The sequence below is a fragment of the Penicillium riverlandense genome, assembly GCF_028828495.1.
Source record: "Penicillium riverlandense strain IBT 135883 chromosome Unknown utg000003l_segment0_segment0, whole genome shotgun sequence".
Lineage (NCBI taxonomy): Eukaryota > Fungi > Ascomycota > Eurotiomycetes > Eurotiales > Aspergillaceae > Penicillium > Penicillium riverlandense.
Window position 1 is genome coordinate 47,433 of NW_026643196.1, and position 17,256 is coordinate 64,688.

At 49.6% G+C, this 17,256-nt stretch overlaps 8 protein-coding genes across 8 annotated transcripts; 3 read left to right on the plus strand and 5 right to left on the minus strand.

The window, feature by feature from the left end:
* Nucleotides 1-290: 290 nt before the first annotated feature.
* N7474_003615 (uncharacterized protein) lies at nucleotides 291-3,276 on the plus strand (the record flags this gene model as incomplete). Its single annotated transcript, XM_057195030.1, has 8 exons — nucleotides 291-508; nucleotides 569-645; nucleotides 695-973; nucleotides 1,069-1,153; nucleotides 1,274-2,043; nucleotides 2,125-2,627; nucleotides 2,681-3,031; nucleotides 3,094-3,276. The coding sequence occupies 8 exons, from the start codon at nucleotides 291-293 to the stop codon at nucleotides 3,274-3,276; spliced, it is 2,466 nt and encodes an 821-aa protein (XP_057052426.1).
* Nucleotides 3,277-3,858: 582 nt separating this feature from the next.
* On the plus strand, nucleotides 3,859-5,370 carry N7474_003616 (histidine phosphatase family protein; the record flags this gene model as incomplete). The annotated part of the gene is made up of 3 exons (XM_057195031.1): nucleotides 3,859-4,185; nucleotides 4,237-5,153; nucleotides 5,214-5,370. 3 exons carry the CDS (start codon nucleotides 3,859-3,861, stop codon nucleotides 5,368-5,370), a joined length of 1,401 nt encoding a protein of 466 aa, XP_057052427.1.
* Nucleotides 5,371-5,673: 303 nt separating this feature from the next.
* On the minus strand, nucleotides 5,674-6,294 carry N7474_003617 (uncharacterized protein; the record flags this gene model as incomplete). Its single annotated transcript, XM_057195032.1, has 1 exon — nucleotides 5,674-6,294. The coding sequence occupies one exon, from the start codon at nucleotides 6,292-6,294 to the stop codon at nucleotides 5,674-5,676; it is 621 nt and encodes a 206-aa protein (XP_057052428.1).
* A 443-nt stretch (nucleotides 6,295-6,737) lies between these two features.
* On the plus strand, nucleotides 6,738-7,607 carry N7474_003618 (alpha/beta fold hydrolase; the record flags this gene model as incomplete). The annotated part of the gene is made up of 1 exon (XM_057195033.1): nucleotides 6,738-7,607. One exon carries the CDS (start codon nucleotides 6,738-6,740, stop codon nucleotides 7,605-7,607), a length of 870 nt encoding a protein of 289 aa, XP_057052429.1.
* A 2,092-nt stretch (nucleotides 7,608-9,699) lies between these two features.
* N7474_003619 (uncharacterized protein) lies at nucleotides 9,700-9,975 on the minus strand (the record flags this gene model as incomplete). Its single annotated transcript, XM_057195034.1, has 1 exon — nucleotides 9,700-9,975. One exon carries the CDS (start codon nucleotides 9,973-9,975, stop codon nucleotides 9,700-9,702), a length of 276 nt encoding a protein of 91 aa, XP_057052430.1.
* Nucleotides 9,976-10,822: 847 nt separating this feature from the next.
* Nucleotides 10,823-11,532, minus strand: N7474_003620 (uncharacterized protein; the record flags this gene model as incomplete). The annotated part of the gene is made up of 2 exons (XM_057195035.1): nucleotides 10,823-11,147; nucleotides 11,207-11,532. 2 exons carry the CDS (start codon nucleotides 11,530-11,532, stop codon nucleotides 10,823-10,825), a joined length of 651 nt encoding a protein of 216 aa, XP_057052431.1.
* A 1,334-nt stretch (nucleotides 11,533-12,866) lies between these two features.
* N7474_003621 (uncharacterized protein) lies at nucleotides 12,867-13,775 on the minus strand (the record flags this gene model as incomplete). The annotated part of the gene is made up of 2 exons (XM_057195036.1): nucleotides 12,867-13,550; nucleotides 13,617-13,775. The coding sequence occupies 2 exons, from the start codon at nucleotides 13,773-13,775 to the stop codon at nucleotides 12,867-12,869; spliced, it is 843 nt and encodes a 280-aa protein (XP_057052432.1).
* A 415-nt stretch (nucleotides 13,776-14,190) lies between these two features.
* On the minus strand, nucleotides 14,191-16,743 carry N7474_003622 (GcvT family protein; the record flags this gene model as incomplete). Its single annotated transcript, XM_057195037.1, has 1 exon — nucleotides 14,191-16,743. One exon carries the CDS (start codon nucleotides 16,741-16,743, stop codon nucleotides 14,191-14,193), a length of 2,553 nt encoding a protein of 850 aa, XP_057052433.1.
* Between the last annotated feature and the right edge of the window lie 513 nt (nucleotides 16,744-17,256).

Below are 17,256 nucleotides of genomic sequence, written 5' to 3' on the forward strand. Positions count from 1 at the left end.
CGCGATCATCACCGTCAGAATGCGGGGAGACACCCGCTTGGAGTTTGGAGCTACCTTGTTTAACCCTTGCCAACGAGATACGCCCTGTCACGTCGCTCACTTTCGCCTAGTCGAAACATTCCGCAGGCGGAGACCACCCGTGGTGACATATGGTGCTAATGAACTGTAATGCGAAACCCCCCCCCCTCTGCTCTGGAGGCGTATAACTATCATGGAATCGCCCAAGCCCCGTGGCTCCCCTGGAATATCGTTAACTTTCGTCCCTTGTTTATGTTTGAACTGTTCAAATAATGGCCGAGCCCGATACTAAGTCCCTTGAGCCCGAGAAGCCCATTAGCGATGAGGAACAGCTAGCCGCTATGGGCCATGTCCAGGAGCTGCGCCGAGAGTTCTCACTGTGGTCCATTGTGTGCCTTCAGATCTCCTTGATGGCCACTTGGGAGGCCCTCTCGTCGGTCGTGGCAACCGCGTTGACCAATGGTGGCCCCCCGTGTCTATTTTACAATTAGTGAGTGTAAAGCAAATTGAGGAAATTCAGGAGCGGGGATTGACGCGAAGATCTATCTAGTATTATTTCTTTGGTTGGCACCGTGCTGGTCGTGCTTTCGCTAGGCGAGATTGCCTCTATTTATCCTACTGCCGGCGGTATGTCTCCCTCTGAGATTGGATCGTGCAAGACGCTGACAACGGACAGGGCAATACCATTGGGTCTTTTGCCTTACTCCTGTATCGTATCAATCAACTGCCGCCTGGTTTACTGGCTGGATTTCAATTGGCGGACAACTGGTACTGACGGCATCGGCGGCGTTCGCGGCTGGGCTGCAACTGCAAGCCCTCATTACAATGAACCAAATGGACTCCTATACCCCACTTCGGTGGCAGGGAATGCTCTTTTATTGGCTCATCCTGGTGTATTCGGGTATGATCAACATTTGGGGGTCCAAGATTCTTCCGCACACGAATACTGCGGCTGGTAAGCTCGCGCTCCGACGATACTGGGGATTAAGACTGAGCACAAAGCAGGTATATTGCATGTCATTGGTTTTCTCGCTATTGTCTGTGTGTTAGGGGTCATGTCATCCAAACACTCGGCAGAATATGTATTTACGGGGTTCTCCAATTCCAGTGGCTGGGACAACAATGGAGTATCCTGGTTGGTCGGACTGCTGAGCACCGTATACCCTTTTCTAGGGTAGCCCTGTCCCAAATCCCATGAGGAAACAAAACGAATACTGACAAAGTTCATTAGATATGATGCTGCGTGTCATCTCAGCGAAGAGCTTCCCAAGCCTTCTCGCAATGTTCCTCTGGCTATGGTGGGTAGTGTTGCCATCAACGGGGTCATCGGCTTGATTTACGCCATTGTGCTGTTATTTGCCCTTGGCGACCTCAAATCTTTGCTCAAATCCAAGGTTGGATTCCCCTTTATGCAACTTTTTCTCAATGTGACGGGCTCGCCAGCTGGGGCATCACTTCTAGCTCTCTGTGTCACCTTAATCGCCGTCGCCGCTAATTCCGCCGGGGTCACCTCAACTAGTCGCACGGCCTGGGCATTCGCTCGTGACCGCGGTATGCCTGCATCCAGCTTTCTGTCGATTATCAACCCGATGCTCAAGGTCCCTGTGCGCATGGTTGTGCTGGTGGTCTTCCTGCAGATGCTGCTCGGACTGATTTATCTGGGCAGCTCGACCGCTTTCAATGCTGTGTTGTCTATGGCCATCCTGGGCATGTACGCATCATACCTGTCGCCAATATTCTTCATGTTACTCTATGGTCGACGTTCCTGCCCATCGATCACGCACAGATTGGGACTGGGTTCGTTCAACTTGGGCCCGCGATGGGGACCAGTGGTCAACGTCATGGCCATCCTATGGCTGTTACTAGCAATGGTGTTCAGCACGTTTCCTACCGTAGAGCCAGTGACACCGGTCAACATGAACTATTGTGTAGTCGTGACGATGGGATGGATGTTGATCGGTGGGTTGTATTATTATCTGGACGGTAAAAGGCGATTCAAAGGGCCTGTGGTGGAGTTAGCGGAGGGTCAGTAAGGTGAACCATGATTCTGTGTATTTTCCGATATCCCCGATAATACTCTAGTATGAAGTACAACTGAACTGATAGTGCTCTTAACTACCCCACTCTGGAGATCCCTAACTCCCCGTCCAAACCCTAATGCGGCCGTGTTCAAGGTGAGGGGTTGGTATGATATAAATATAGTTGAAGACGGATATGGAATGCATGTCACCAACTTTCTCGCAATCATGTCAAATATCAAGACCGTTCATATCCCCCATCTGGGGGGTATCGATGCAGCCTATCAGATGCCAAAATCATACGATCGTACCAAGCCGACTCTCGTCTTGATAAATGCATTTACCACGTCGTCAGAGTTTTTCAGGGCGCAATTTGGAAACTCCAAGTTGACCGATACCTTGAACCTGTTGGCTATCGAGCTGCTGGGCCATGGTCAGACACGCGCAGCTCGCGAGCATTGGACGTACTGGGATTCCGCGGAGATGAACCTTCAAGTGTTGGATGCGCTGGGCATTGAGAAAGCATTTGCGCTGGGTGTCAGCCAAGGCGGTTGGGTTGCAGTGCAGATGGCGCTGATGCGGCCCGAGAAGGTACCATATCCCATGTGCCTTTCTGAAGATTGACATTAACTAACCAACAACAGATGGTCGGTATTGTTCCTGTAGGAACATCGATGGATAATGAGTCGGAGCGCAGTCGCCAGCTGCAGTGCTGGGATGGACCGACGATCGTGACGAGCTTTGTCAACCAGTGGAGCAGCAGTCAGCCTACCCCGGACTTTGAGCCCGACCTGGGATTCTGTGATGCGCTTATTGACGTTGGTTTCAACAAGTGTCCTGATGAGGTGCGTGAGTTCTGGAGGGCGAAAATCAAGTCAAACTATCGTGGAGATGAGGGCCGGCGCCGTATGCGCATGGCAGCCATCAACCTTGCGGAGCGCGGTAGCCTCCATCTCCGACTTCCAGACGTTCAGTGCCCGGTCATGTGGCTGCATGTAAGTCTCTCTTCTTCCACACTTTCTTTTTTGTGAGAAAGATTCTTTTCTGACCTCTATAGGGCACTGAAGATGCTGTTTTCTCCTTGGCAAATGCCAAAGAAGAGATTGGAATGTTTACCCGCTCACCGGACGCGTGCTTGATCGGCATCGACGGAGGAGCGCATTTCCTAAACCATGTCCACGCGGCAGAAGTTGATACAGCCGTTTTGAATTTTGTTTCCAAGTATTACCAGTTAAAATGACGAGATATAAGACATCTTACTCTTTCTTTATTATCAATAGTCATTATTCCAAAAAAAAAAAAAAAAAAAAAATATTGGAGAAAGATACCCAACCATAGCTTCTAGTACAAATTGATTGGAACTCTGAGAGCAAAAAAAGATTTTCCTACAAGCTCGACGAAGGAGCTCTGAGGCAATAATATGTCGAGTTTGTAGACCTCGATGCGAGAATGACGCAGGTTCAAGATTCCTGCTGGTGATATATCTCCACTGTTTCTCGATATAATGATGCTTCCACTAATACGTAGCAGGAGAGCAGATTGTTTGACTATCAGAACAAAACATTTCATTTAAAACATTCCATTTCTACTAGAGAAGATGATGTTAACTTTCTGACTGCGCTAGTAGTCAGCGAATGAGAGGCCGAGGATAATGGCCCGTGTCGACCAATTTCTGCCTTAATGCCTGAACTCTCGCCTCCTTTCTTCACTTCATTGAAAATTGCTTGCTTGCATTGAACAGTAAGTGGTGGGTAAAAGCGTCATGGCTCCAGGCATGATGACTTTCTCACTTATATTTTCCTCCCTTGTGGATCCGAGCAAGATGTTCTCGCTGGCCCTCTCTCTGCTCGATTCCCCGACACCGTCCATCTCCCCAGAAGGCTCCTTTTACCCGCCACTAAGCTCCCTCTCATACATCACCAATTCCGAGTATGGGACATTTGGCGGTATTTTCAGTGCACCCGCTCGAGAAGCTACAGAGAATCTGCCTGGCTCTTATGATTACTGCACCATGCCTCATCCTAGCCCGGAGAGCTATCAATCTCCGCCTCCTGTCCATAACCACTCTATCGACGCACAATTAGTCTATGTGGAGTACATGCAGCGGCACCAGCGACGCACAGCATATAACATTCTTCCTGGTGGCGAGGTACCTCATGCATCTTCGAGACAAATCGATCCCTACTGACCCCCTAAAAAGGACCAACGATACGAATGTGACGACGTTAAGCCGTACCTGTACGCCGGGCCTACCAACGAAAATGACGAGAATTTGTCGCGCTCGCTGCTCCCCGTCTATGCGCAGACATACACGGATTCCAGCAACCCATTTGTCACCAGCTATGTTAATGGAACCTGTCAATACCCACAGCTCACTATCGGTGGGGTATTAGATGGCTATCGACATGGCCGTGATCTATGGGGAGTGTACGGCGAGAAAATGGGTCTCTTACCAACCTCCCCCAAGGCACCCGCGGTATGGTTTAGGTCTAGCAGCTCTGCGTTGACGCAAGATTCTGCTGGCGCCGTCCTGCGTGGTATCTGGCCCGATCATCGCGGATCGCTGCCACTACACCAGCAAGCTGCTGCTGTTGACACTGTTAATGAAGGGTTCTCGTGTGCTGCCCGTTCCCAACTGCTCGCGATCATCCAGTCGAGCGACGAGTGGAATCAGCATCTTGCGATCACTCAGCCATTGCGGAGTCGGCTCGGTACCCTCTTTGACGCCAACATTAGTGATTGGATGTCCACATTTGATCACTTCGCCGATAATTTCCAGGCGCGGCTATGTAACGGATACCGGTTACCATGCAGCCGGACGGATCGCTCTGCGTGTGCCACAGCTGCCGACGCTAACGAAGTCTTTCGGGCTGGTGATTGGGAATGGAATTACTGGTGGAATCACAACCGCAATGCGTCGCAGTACATTCAATTAGTGGAAGGTCTCTTTCTGCGGGAAATTGTGGGACGATTAGAGACAATCGCTCAGGGGGCCTTTGACCGAGTGTACACGCATAGCTTCGTACATGATGGAGATTTAGGCCCCATTTTAGGTGCTCTTGGGATTCAACAATTGCGATGGCCTGGAATGGGGTCCAATATCGCATTTGAAGTATGGTAAGTACCGAGACCCTTCCATCGGTAGTTCAGCGCATCCTGGGCGACTGACCATTCTAGGCGAACATCTGATTCCGGGTTTTTTACGCGTGTCCTGTACAGCGGACATGCTCTACGAACAGCTCATGGTACCCTGGATTGGGTTCCTCTCACACATGTGGTCGATCAGCTGAAAGCACATGTCCCAGATGACATCATAGCCATGTGCATGGTCTAAGACATTTCACTGAAACGGCGCTAGACCGTCACACAATAATGTAACACACCCGAAAATCAATCCCCTTAAGACAATCAAGACCTGTGCCAAGCCTCCACTGGTTGACCATTTTGTGACCAACAACAAAGTTTCAGGGAATACAGTAGCATCGCGTCGACGTGATTTTCAATTCCTGACGTCCTAGGGAACCTTTCGGCCTGAGATCGACGGGATCATCGTGCGGGGAAAGATACGAGGGTATCTCTGGGAGCGACAGGATTCCAGAAAGCTCATTATTATTTAATATTCTTAATTTCACCAATTTCACTTCACACTGCCTTCTCCGAACTTGTACTTTACAGAATATTGTGGGTATATTCTGAGCCACTTGCCACGACCGAGAGAATATTGATCTTTTTTATTCCACCAGCAAACCATCATGTATCGCCCAGTGCTCCTGGCTTTGGCCAGTTGCCTATTCCACCAATTTTCCAATGCCGATTTTTTCCCACGGGCGGCTCTAGTCCCTGGAAATTTGCACCCGCGAGGAGACGAGCTAGTATGCCCTGAGACCTTACAAGCCTGTCCCGGGGGCACAGGATGTTGCCCAACGGGTGCGGCGTGTGTTGAAGTGATGGGCGAACCCCAATGTGAGGGTACAATCGCAACAAGCACGACCTCGCTCAGTATCAACCCCGGTGGCCCAATCATTACCACCTCAACTTCGAGTAGCTCCAGCGTGACCACCACCACGGAGATTTCAACGGCAAACACCACCCCATCCATGACGTCCTCATCCACCACGTCCTCGTCTATGTCCTCATCCATGTCATCTTCTGCGACGGCGTCCTCAAGCAGTTCAGCCTCGGGCCAAGCGTCACCAAGCCCGACTTCTGGAGTGGCCAGTCTCTCTGTACTTGAAAGCACATCGTGGATGGCGTGCATGCTTTGGATCACCAGTCTACTCTTTGCCGTGTAGAAGAAGACCTAGTGCCGAGAAAACATGAAAATGAAAGAATGTTGCAGAGAGCGATTGTACCTGAGAACGGCACTATATCCAGCTTCCTGAAAGTTATTTTTGCTGCTTAGTTAATGTGCTGGTTTCAGAACTTTGTATCCTACTTCACCAAGCAGTCTCAGAAACGAAAACATCTTGCTACGGCTCAATTTGTAAGCTTGGTGAGGAGAGCCACCTCGTCATCATTGGAGCCCTCAAATACTATGACCTAAAAGTTGAAATCGTATCAACGGCGCTGACAAATCCAAATACACAAGACCGTGGGACATAAATAAAGTGTCTAGTTTGTTATTAGGGAATCGGAAGTCATCTTGCTACAATCATCCAAGCACATAAATAACAAATCGCACCCTGTTCTTTGATTGTGACCATGGAGCCGATTGCTACCACAAACACCTTAATCAATGGAAGCCGGATTGCCTACGGAATTTATGGAGACGGAGAGCCAGTTGTTCTGCTACATGGCACTCCCTCGTCTTCCCTCATCTGGCGTGACGTCATGCCAGTGTTAGTTACGGCTGGTTACCGAGTCCACATCTTTGATCTGCTTGGATATGGGGTCTCCGAGCGCCCTTGGGATCCATCGATCGACACGTCGATTTCCGGCCAGGTGATAATCTTAGAAGGTCTTTTGCGGCATTGGAACCTAAACAACACCCATATTGTGGCACACGACATTGGTGGCGGTATCGCGCAACGCTTTGCCATCTCTTCACCGTGGCGCATACGGACGCTGACTCTCATTGATGTCGTGAGTTTTGACAGCTATCCCTCCAAACGGACGAAACAGCAAATGCGCGAAGGCCTTGATATCATGATCAAGGCATCAGAGGATAGCCATAGGAGTCATTCTCGAGAGTGGCTGTTATCCGCAGTACAAAACCAACAAAAACTAGCCGACAGCAGCTTAGAGACCTTTTTGAACTATATATCTGGGCCTGTGGGACAGGCTAGTTTTTTCCAGCATCAGGTTCGCCATTATGACCCAAAGCACACAATGGAGGTCGCCGAGCGACTTCCTGAATTAGCTGGTCTTCCAGTCTACCTTATTTGGGGTGCCAATGATGCTTGGCAGGTCTTGGACTGGGCATATAGGTTGAGGCAGGCTATCCCTGGCTCGAAGCTGGACATTGTGAAGGACTGCGGCCATTTCTCGCTAGAGGACAAACCAGAAGAGATATCAATGTTGGTTACAGGATTCTTGAAACAAACCTCACGTGATGCCTGGGAAAGAGCCTAATATGTGAGATAATACAGGTCATCGGAGAGTTGTTAGAATGGTGTTTGGTTCTCCAAAATTGGCGATTATCTTTGAATGTAGAGGTAACTACGCTTAAAGAGACAACACACAATTCCGGCAGATAGGGAGAACATCCCCTCCAGTTGCATGTCTTAAAATTAGGAAAGTTTAATTGGCCTCAATAAATTTGACATGAGAGTGCATCAAAACCAGCGATATTAGAGTCGAGATGAAATTTATGGTCAATTCTGGAAATATGCGCTGATAACCGTCCACCCCTTTGCAGGCGGCACCCTGAGACTGATGTCATTCTTTAAAAAGCATCTGCCGGTGTGGTTTGTTTCCGCAGGTGCGCTTACATCCCATGTAACTCCCAAGCATTGCCCTGTAAAGACATTGTTGTACTGGATGCATTTCGTCAGGCATTCAGTGATCGAGTCCGCTGTAAAGTCTGGTAGGCCGTGATCAGCAATTGTAGATTCTGTGCAGCTGGTAGAAGAGCAAAGGTCCACGTTGCATAGTTGAATATAAGTAATAGTCTCGAATGAATGTGTGGTTCCATTTGCTGCAGGGCAGTCGGAAGTAACGGCCGTGACTGTCGAGGGCTGAAAATCCGTAGCAGAAGCAGCATTCGTCGTTGTAGAAGGGTCTAAGGAAGAGGTAGAGTCGGAAGTGGAGTCACTTGATATTGGTATAATAAATCTCTGATGGTCGAAGGGTATATGAATTTAAAGAAACACTAACCTAGACTTGCTGGGATTGGATTTTGACGCGATTGATCCGCCAACGCCTCCACCAACAGCTGCAGCTATGACGATGAGGATAATTATCACAATTATCCAAACATTTCGTGGGCGTAGCAGGACTTTTTTGGGACATATTTCTGCCTTAACTGGTATTGGCGCGTCGGTACCATTCCCTGTTGAAAGTGGTTTGGGGACGATGCCATGGGGGATAAAGAAACCATCAGCTGGTCTTGCAACTTCAAGGCCAGGTTGAATAGGAGACTGAGAGCGAGTTGTTCCCATATTCAGAGTTAGGTAGGTCAGGTCACTCTGTAACTCACGTATAGGGAGCAATGGGAGCTGGGCCCTGGTTGCGAGGACACCAGTCTGAGGGTTCATGAAACGTCGACATTTAGCCCCCAGGATGACTGTGCATCTCATGATTGGAAACGTGCAACAACGAAGAGAGGGACTAACTACCTGTAGTTAAGTGGAACCAACAGTAACTAGTGTTGGCCAAGACGGAGAACGCCATTTTGAATAATAATGAGATCACCTACAGCAGCAGCGTCTACCTTGAAATACTTTAATATGGGTTAGTTGTTCGCGACCCTCAATTGTTCTCGCACGACTAGGATACCCGGATTCCTTGTTGATTTGTTCCTGCATGCTTCCCTTTTCAGTTGACTGCGGCCGAGGATAACTATATTAGAACACAGCAAAAGTGAGTCATTGCATAATTATCCATGCAGAATAAAGCGGTCTCTGAGTTTCTAGCAAAATGTTATTGTAATTGCGCTCGTTTGTTTTAACCTCGATTAAATTGGCAAGGGCCCGCACTCTGCAGTCACCGATATTCTTGCTCTTTTGCAATGGTCTGTCTTAGCGCCCCGAGACTAACTAGTGTGTGATAAACAAACAACCCACTACAGGTCGCAACAAAGATGGTATTTGTGATATACTTGACTATGTATCAAAATACTATGTGAAATAAGCGTAACTCTTATCGTCGAACATTTCCTTTCTTCTTCTGGCGGTATTCCGACCCTTGAGAACCAGGCAGACTCTTGCTCCTTTGTATCTGTGAGTTTGCTAACAACTTGTTTCGGCTTTGATTAAACAATGCACTACGCGTGGGTTAGTTTACTTGAAACCCTCATTGAGCGTCCTGGCGGACACAAGATGGTTGTACGAATCCTTATGTACTTAGCCTAAAACATGAGGAGCGCCATTAGATTCTGGTAAAGAATCTGGTCTGTGAATGTCAAATAAATAAAATACAAAAATCAATTAAAAGGAACTCCCCCTTCCTCAATTCTAGTGCCTATGTCACCCCGAGCGCAACGAAAAACGCGTTCACTTAGACCTCAAGAAGAGGAAGGGTTTAAGATGATGTCGCCATCGTAGTGGCACTTCTTCGATTTTTCAGGACCCTTCGCCGGGCCACATATCCACTTGCTGTCTTGAGTATCATCGTTTCTGTTGTCGTTGACGGTCACGGAGAACTTCTCAGTGCCCTTCGCCCGTTGCAGCTGCAAGTCAAAAGCCGAGATACCTTTCACGCCGCCAGGAAAGTGGACATGGAATGCACCATCGTCGGTGCGGGCGTTCACCTGGGGGTTTCCAGGACGATCCCTATCCATCTTTGTTAGTGCAACCATCGAACAAGAGGTGGCGAGAGAGAAGCATACCAGATAACGTTGGCAAAAGTCGCATCGTGGTAGTTAGGGTCGTTGAGTTTGAACGTGACATAGCCCGTCTGTTCGGTCTGAGAGGCACTAAGCCCGCTAATGGTGACGGCTTTCTCACCTCGCGTGGCAGGTACGGCTAGAGCAGTACCAGTAACTAGCAAAACGGAGTAGAATGTAGCGGTTTTCATTTTTCTCGCACTGGGATTTTTCAAATAATAGAAGAAAAAAGGATAGAACTGGTGGATGAAGCTGTCAAATTTGGCGATGAACGTGCTCTTATACTCATCATTCGAATCCTCAAAACAGGTGACACAATATAGACTGTGAGACAAGAGGATACTCGCTCCGCCCACCTACTGTCTCAGTAGAGAGTAACAACTCAACGCTCTAGTACTGAAACTAGCGCTGACTGGTCGGCCATGAATCACGCCACGTAGAGTAACGAGTCCATTCAGCCATAAACCTAATTGACGGGGCGTGAAGGAACAACCGTCACCTAGGCCTCCCATCCTGTGAGACAGAAACGAGGATTCCAAATTTAACAGCGAAAGGCATGATTGCACCTCCTAGGGCTCTACTCTAACAATCATAATAATCTACTATGCCAAATCTCAACTTGTCCGCATTCCCCAACGCCTCCGAATACTCATCCGGCCGCACCTGCACATCGACAACCACCATGGTGCGCTTGTGCCTCACCTCGTCCACCGCCCGTCGCAGCGCAACTCCCCCCCCGCCGCTGCACCTGCCGGCCATCACGGTCGCTCCCCCCCCCCCCGGGGCGAGGCCGCGTTCTGGCTCAGATCCAGTAAAGGGTCGTCGATCCGGATCCCAATCCACTTGTTTTCGACAGGCCTGCTGCGGGCGCGGGCCACACGCTCCTGGTGACTTGGTCATTGAAGGACGCGTTGTTAGCCACGATTACCAGCAGGAGCAGGTCGTACCGTGCCGCCGTCCACAGCGCAGATCCGCCCATCAGAAAATCGCCGTCGCCCAGGATCGCCACGGGCAGCAGATCGCTGTCTTTCAATGCCAGTGCGGATCCGACCGCTTGTCCGAGGCCAGAGGCCACGCCGCCACCCCCCGTCCTGGCCCAGGTAGGCCAGGGGGTGCTTCGCGCGCATCTCGCTACCTTTCCAGCCCAGCGGATATACATATGTAATCGGAACTCACGGTAGAATACAGCGCCTGGGAGAGGTGGCTTATGTAGATATCCTCACCGTCGGCCGGGACTGATCCAGGGATAGGCGGGGAATCCGTCCATTCTCGGGCCACAGGCGACACTGAATCATTTTGAAGCAAACCGAAGACGAACTTGTCTGCACCTGCTGTGATTGAGTGGTACACCGGACAACCAAAGTGGTCCTTGGACCAGCCGTTATGCAGCGCCGAGTCGAGGCTGATATGGACAACCTTGGCAGTTGCTTCCTCACTCTGTGGGTACGCGGCCTGCAGTGTTCTCGCGAGATCGACCCATTCGAAGGAGACGATCATGTCCGCCTCGCGCATCAGCTCGCAGGTTCGCGGCTTGTTGAACACGGCGGGCCGCTGGCATATCTACCTCCAGCGAAACTATACAGCAAAGTCGGGATATCATCGAGTAAGGATCTAAGAGAGATGCCGAGTCGGTTGAATATCTTGATAAATGCCGGGGATTCATTCCAAATTCTCACTCGAAATTGGATTCAAGGTGCCTTTTCCCATCCGGTGTTGTCATTCGGAGGATTTCCAAGGCTCGGTTCTCCTGATCTGGTGGGGATCCACGATCTCGGACCGCTTAGGGTTAGGTTGTTCCCCAGTAGTTGGGGCTGAGCGGGCCTTCGTCGCAACCTTGCATACTATGAATTAGAGTTGGCGTTGACATAAATTACCTATCGGGTTGATCTTCATCTGACTGAGCCGGATCAGAAACTTGATACATTGGAGAGGTTTAATCGCTGTCCAGGTAGCTTGGAACTGGGGCTGTCACCCCGGTAATGCCCTTGATCATGTGTTGGCTGGTAGGGAAAGTTGTAGGACGGCTTTAGTTAGAATAGATGGTCTCCTTTATTTTTCGTTTGAATGCAAGCGGCATAAACTATTCCACCTCAAATAAAATTCTAAGGTTATCACGAACAGACAGACCTCCAAATAACGAACCGAGCGGTCGTCATAATCGTATAATCAAGCTACCGCACGGGCTTCGGAATATCTGTTCTTAGAACTTGAAGCTTTTGCTCTCTACGTAATATTTGCACCTTATTTTTCATGTCGGGATTGATTCATGCCCAGTCATGCGGCATTTGTCTTCGCCAATTCCTTAACTTCGCGCCCCACACAGTACTATACCCACCATGCTGGATCGCTCACCAAAAAAAAAAAAAAAAAAAAAAAAAATTGGCCTTCATTAGAATAAACTTACAAAATTTCCAGTCACTCATCATTAATTGCCTAGCGATGGAAATTTTGGCCTAGAGGAGCAATCTTTCCCATAGCAACTAACGACCCGCCATTTGTCCGGACTGCTTCCCGATCATGTGAGCGGAAGTTCATCAGATAATCCATGGGATCAAATGCAGAAGAAAGTAAAAAAAAAAAAAAAAAAAAAAATTACCTCATGTATATTTCTATGAGACTATAAATGCACTACTCTTCACTAAAGTATAAGTGTAGGTAAGTAGTGAATGGAGTGAGCGTCTTGGTCGCTGTGGACTTCTCGAGTCATGCGTATAGTCTTGCGTATGAAACATTGGCTGGGCCAAGGTTGCCTTCTCGTTTCAACAGTCACATACTCTAATATGGTAATTTTCTCTAGTCACTAGAAGAGACGGGCGTTTTCATTGCTCTGAAAAGCTATGTACATGTTAGAGCTTCGTCCTGCTTGGAGCAAAATTCGAGCCCGCGCCTTGACTGATAGCCTCAACAATAGCGTCGACACTGTTTAAAATCCAGGAATTGCCCTCATCACTGGCTAGCCACTGCGTTGCCTCCTGGTTTTCTCTATCGTTCGCCCATGTCCCATCCTCGAGCACTTTTCGTAAACCAAAAATGTGAGACGTCACCTGTGGGCCAACTCCGGATTGAGCGCGCAAACAGGATACAGCCACAATAGAAGTAAGGACCCGCCCGACAGAGGCACCCGTAACTCGCACCGGATCAGAGAGCAAGGCACCATAGTGACTGTTCAAAATATGAACAGGTAAATCCGGATGCGCATCTGCGAGTTTACGATATAGCTTCGTTTCAAATGGAGAGTATATCGAGTCCCAAAGTGCACGGCCGCGGTCGCTGATAGCACGAATGTTGTTCGGGGTAGGAGTACGTGTCGGGGTGGATGATAGCTGAGCGGCGACGGGAGTGGGTAGATTGGCTTTGAAGGAATTTAGGCAGTTGATAGTACGAGGAATGCCGTTAAAGCTAATACATTTGAGGCCAACTTCACGCATAAGTTCGGCAGTTTCGACTGCGTTGGTTGAAGGACCGATGGTAGCAAGTTGGTGCAGTGCCGAAAGTGAGTCGGGCGAGTTCATGGTCATTGTGGCAGCAGTCTACATGGATCGTCCGTGTTAAAGAAGGGGGAAACAATGTCACGTTTTTCGAGGTTCAGAACTAACCGACAGAGCCAGCCACGATGACCGCGAGACGTTTTGGGTCTGGGCACTCTGCTGAATGGCTCGATAGACAGCGGCGATATTTGGCGGGGCGGGCACAGTCGCTGGGCGGGCGGCAGGAGCATTGATTAATGCTTTGAGACTGTTAGAAAGCTTGGACATTTTTACTTTGCCAGTATTCTCTGGAAATATGTAGAGCAATTAATACTCGATTGACGAGGCGAAGTGCGCAACCTAGGCATTTGTCTCGGCGCCAGAACTAGACACCGACCGGATCCACCGCGGGTACACCCGAGAAACAAATGCCGACTACCAACCAGTGGTCATAAGTATGATATGAAAGGGAACTACACCCAGGGGGTTATGATACGGATTCAAAGTAACCAGATTACAGGCAGGATGGAGTCGAAGCTACAAGGCCATTGTGAGACTGGGTGTATTAACAGAACAAACAATGCTGATCGCAAGAGTACACTCTTCTTAATTCTTCTCTAAAGAAACCGATATTTAGCTCTCTAAGCCTGACATACGACCAGTGATCTTGCCGACGTCTTGGACTTCCGTAGCTTGGATGTTCTTATAACCGAGACTTCAACTGGTTCTGGCTTTCGGATGCAATAGCTGGAGTGTCATCATAAAGACGATTCATGCTCGGGTCGTACAATGGCTCAGCCGTAACCGTTGCTTGAATTCGCCTTCCAAAATATTCAATGACAACGGTTTCGCCTTCAGCCACTCTGCTCGGTAGCCAAACATATGCAACAGGTTTTCGGATGGTGTATCCGAACCCAGCGCTGGTAATATACCCAACCGCTTTGCTCTGATAATACACGGGCTCCTTCCCGAGGACCACAGAATAGCCATCGTTGATGGTCAGGCAGCGTAGCTTTCGATAAGGTGTCTGCTTGGTACGGGCAAGGAGTGCTGCCTTGCCAACATAGTCTTCTTTTTTGTCGGCCTTAATGGCAAAGTCAACACCGGCTTCAAATGGGTCATGCTCTGTTGTCATGTCGATACCCCAGGTGCGGTAACCTTTCTCAAGTCGCAATGCGTTAAATGCTGCGCGACCGGCTGCAACAAGCCCATGAGGTTTTCCTGCTTGCCAAAGAGAGTCCCACAGCCGCTGTCCGTACTCGGTGCTGGCATGAATCTCCCACCCCAGCTCCCCAACATAAGACTTGCGCATCATGGTCACAGGTATACCGGCGATGGTTGCTTCCTTGATGGAGAAGTAAGGTAGCGCTTTATTGGAAAAGTCGTCCGGGCTGACATCGCGAATAACGTCCCGGGCACGAGGGCCCCAGAGTCCAAGACAGCATGTGCTCCCAGTGATATCGCGCACCCGCACCCAACCACTCTTTGTACGCTGCTCTTGGTAACGGGCTTGTTGAACAAGATAGGCTAAATCAATAGCAGTATTTGCACCCACCCAGAACAAGTTGTCATTGAGCCTCGAAACAAAAATGTCGCTGCGGATGCCACCATGATTGTTTAGAAGCAGAGTATAGGTGATGGTGCCCGGCTTTGTCGTAACATCGCTTGTGGTTAACCTCTGGAGCAGATTAACAGCTTCTGGTCCTGAAACCTCGAATCGGTGAAAAGAGGTCATATCATACATCGCTACTGCATGTCGTGTCTTCCAGGCCTCTGCTGCAGCTATAGGCGAGTGGTACTGCGCTGACCAGGAATCGCGAGCAACTGGTTGCCAGTTTGAAGGGAGATGCCTGACCAATGGCGCATTTGCTTCGTACCAATATGGACGTTCCCACGCTGCAGCTTCAAGAAAGAAAGCACCCAGGTCTCGTTGTTGAGCGTAAAATGGACTAACACGAAGATTGCGAGGGGACTTCCTCGGTTGGAGAGGGTGTATGATATCGTAGATCTCAACAAAGTTCTGCTGTGATGTTTCTCTCACGTATTCTTGACTGAGTTGGACTTCCTCGAAGCGAGACAATTCGCACTCACTGACATCGATCTCAGATTGACCCGTAGTAAGAATTTGAGCCACGGATCGTGCGACACCAGCTGAATGTGTGACCCATACCGCTTCGGCCACGTAGAAGCCATCAATATTGGGCGCTTGACCCACGAGAGGTCCGCCATCGGGCGTAAACGAAAATATGCCATTGAAAGCGTCCGCTATTTCAGTTTCACGCAGAGCAGGCAAGAGATTTTGGGACAGCTTCCAAGCCGTATCAAAATCATGCCGGGTGAACTCGAGTCGAGATGGCATATTGTATTCATCGACGTGCTGAGAGGTTGCACCCAACAAAGCTGCATTGACCGGCATTGGACGGTGGCCATAATAACCGATTCCGTACTGGTCGCCGTGTTCGCGGTAGTAAAGATCCTGGTCCTGGTAGCGTAGGATCGGTAGGCTCGCGTTCAATCCGTTAGGCAGTGAGTTAATTTCACGACCAGAGAGAGCAGGAACTTTTGTCGTCTTTGCGTATTGATGCGCCAGTGGGAGCAAGGGCACCGGCAGGTCGACCATAGCACCCACCTCGACGCCCCAGAAACCAGCGCAAGAAACAATGATATCGGCAGGAATGATGCCGTTCGGGGTCTTTACGCCTGTCACACATCGTCTTGTCCGCTCAATTCCAGTGACAGGGGTTGAACCAAAATATCGGACACCAGCTTTGCTGGTCCGTTCAATGAGGAGCTGTGTCGCGCGAGCAGCTAAAGCTAAGCCGTCGCTGGGTATGTGGAGGCCGCCAAGTACGAGATCTTTGTTGAGGAAAGGGTACATGCTAATACACTTCTCGGCGCCTATGAGGTGCGCTTCGATTCCCCACGAGGTAGCGTAGCCGTGTTTGCGTTTGAGCTCTTCGAGTCGTGCAGACGTCGTCGCCACTTCGAGACCGCCCACCTGGTTGAAACAATTCTGCCCATCTTTCTCGAGCGACTGCAACTTTTCAACTGTGTAGCGTGCAAGCTGGGTCATAGTCTTAGATGAATTTGTCTGGAAAACAAGGCCAGGCGCATGCGATGTCGAGCCACCCGGCATGTTTAACGGACCTTGCTCGACGACTGTAATATCATGCCATCCTCGAGATATCAGCTCATCGGCCAGATTGGTGCCCACAATACCAGCCCCGATTATAACAACCCGTTGTGTGGATGTCATAATTGCGAAACGGTTGGCTTGTTTCCGCAAGCGATGCGCGACGTTTGTCTTTTTAGGCAATCTCCGATGAAAATGAAAAAGGAAGAGAAAACAAGGCACTCTGGCCTTCGTGAATTGTAGAGATATATTTCATGATGGGCCCGATAGCAAGCTAAGCCCCGCACCTGTTATCGCGATATTGCGTGGGTGAATATACCAGCAATGGACATAGGGTCCTTTTTCCCCAATCGGGTATAGTTGTCATGTGTCGCGAAGCTTATGGGCTTACGCAATACTACCCGGCCAATAATGTGGCGATTCAGCCCTGCCGGGCGGAACAATCGGGGACCCATGGTAGCTCAGATCGCAGACCCGTCCAGGAGGCCTAGTGATTCTCTGAGAATAATGAATGTTGAGTTAACCCTATGAGTTGTGCTATGCTGCATGAGGCTCTGCCCTAAGTATTCTAGCATAAGTAGTAAGCAGAGTCCCACGGAGCGCGAAGATCTCCGTCTGCAGCGTCGTGCAACCTAG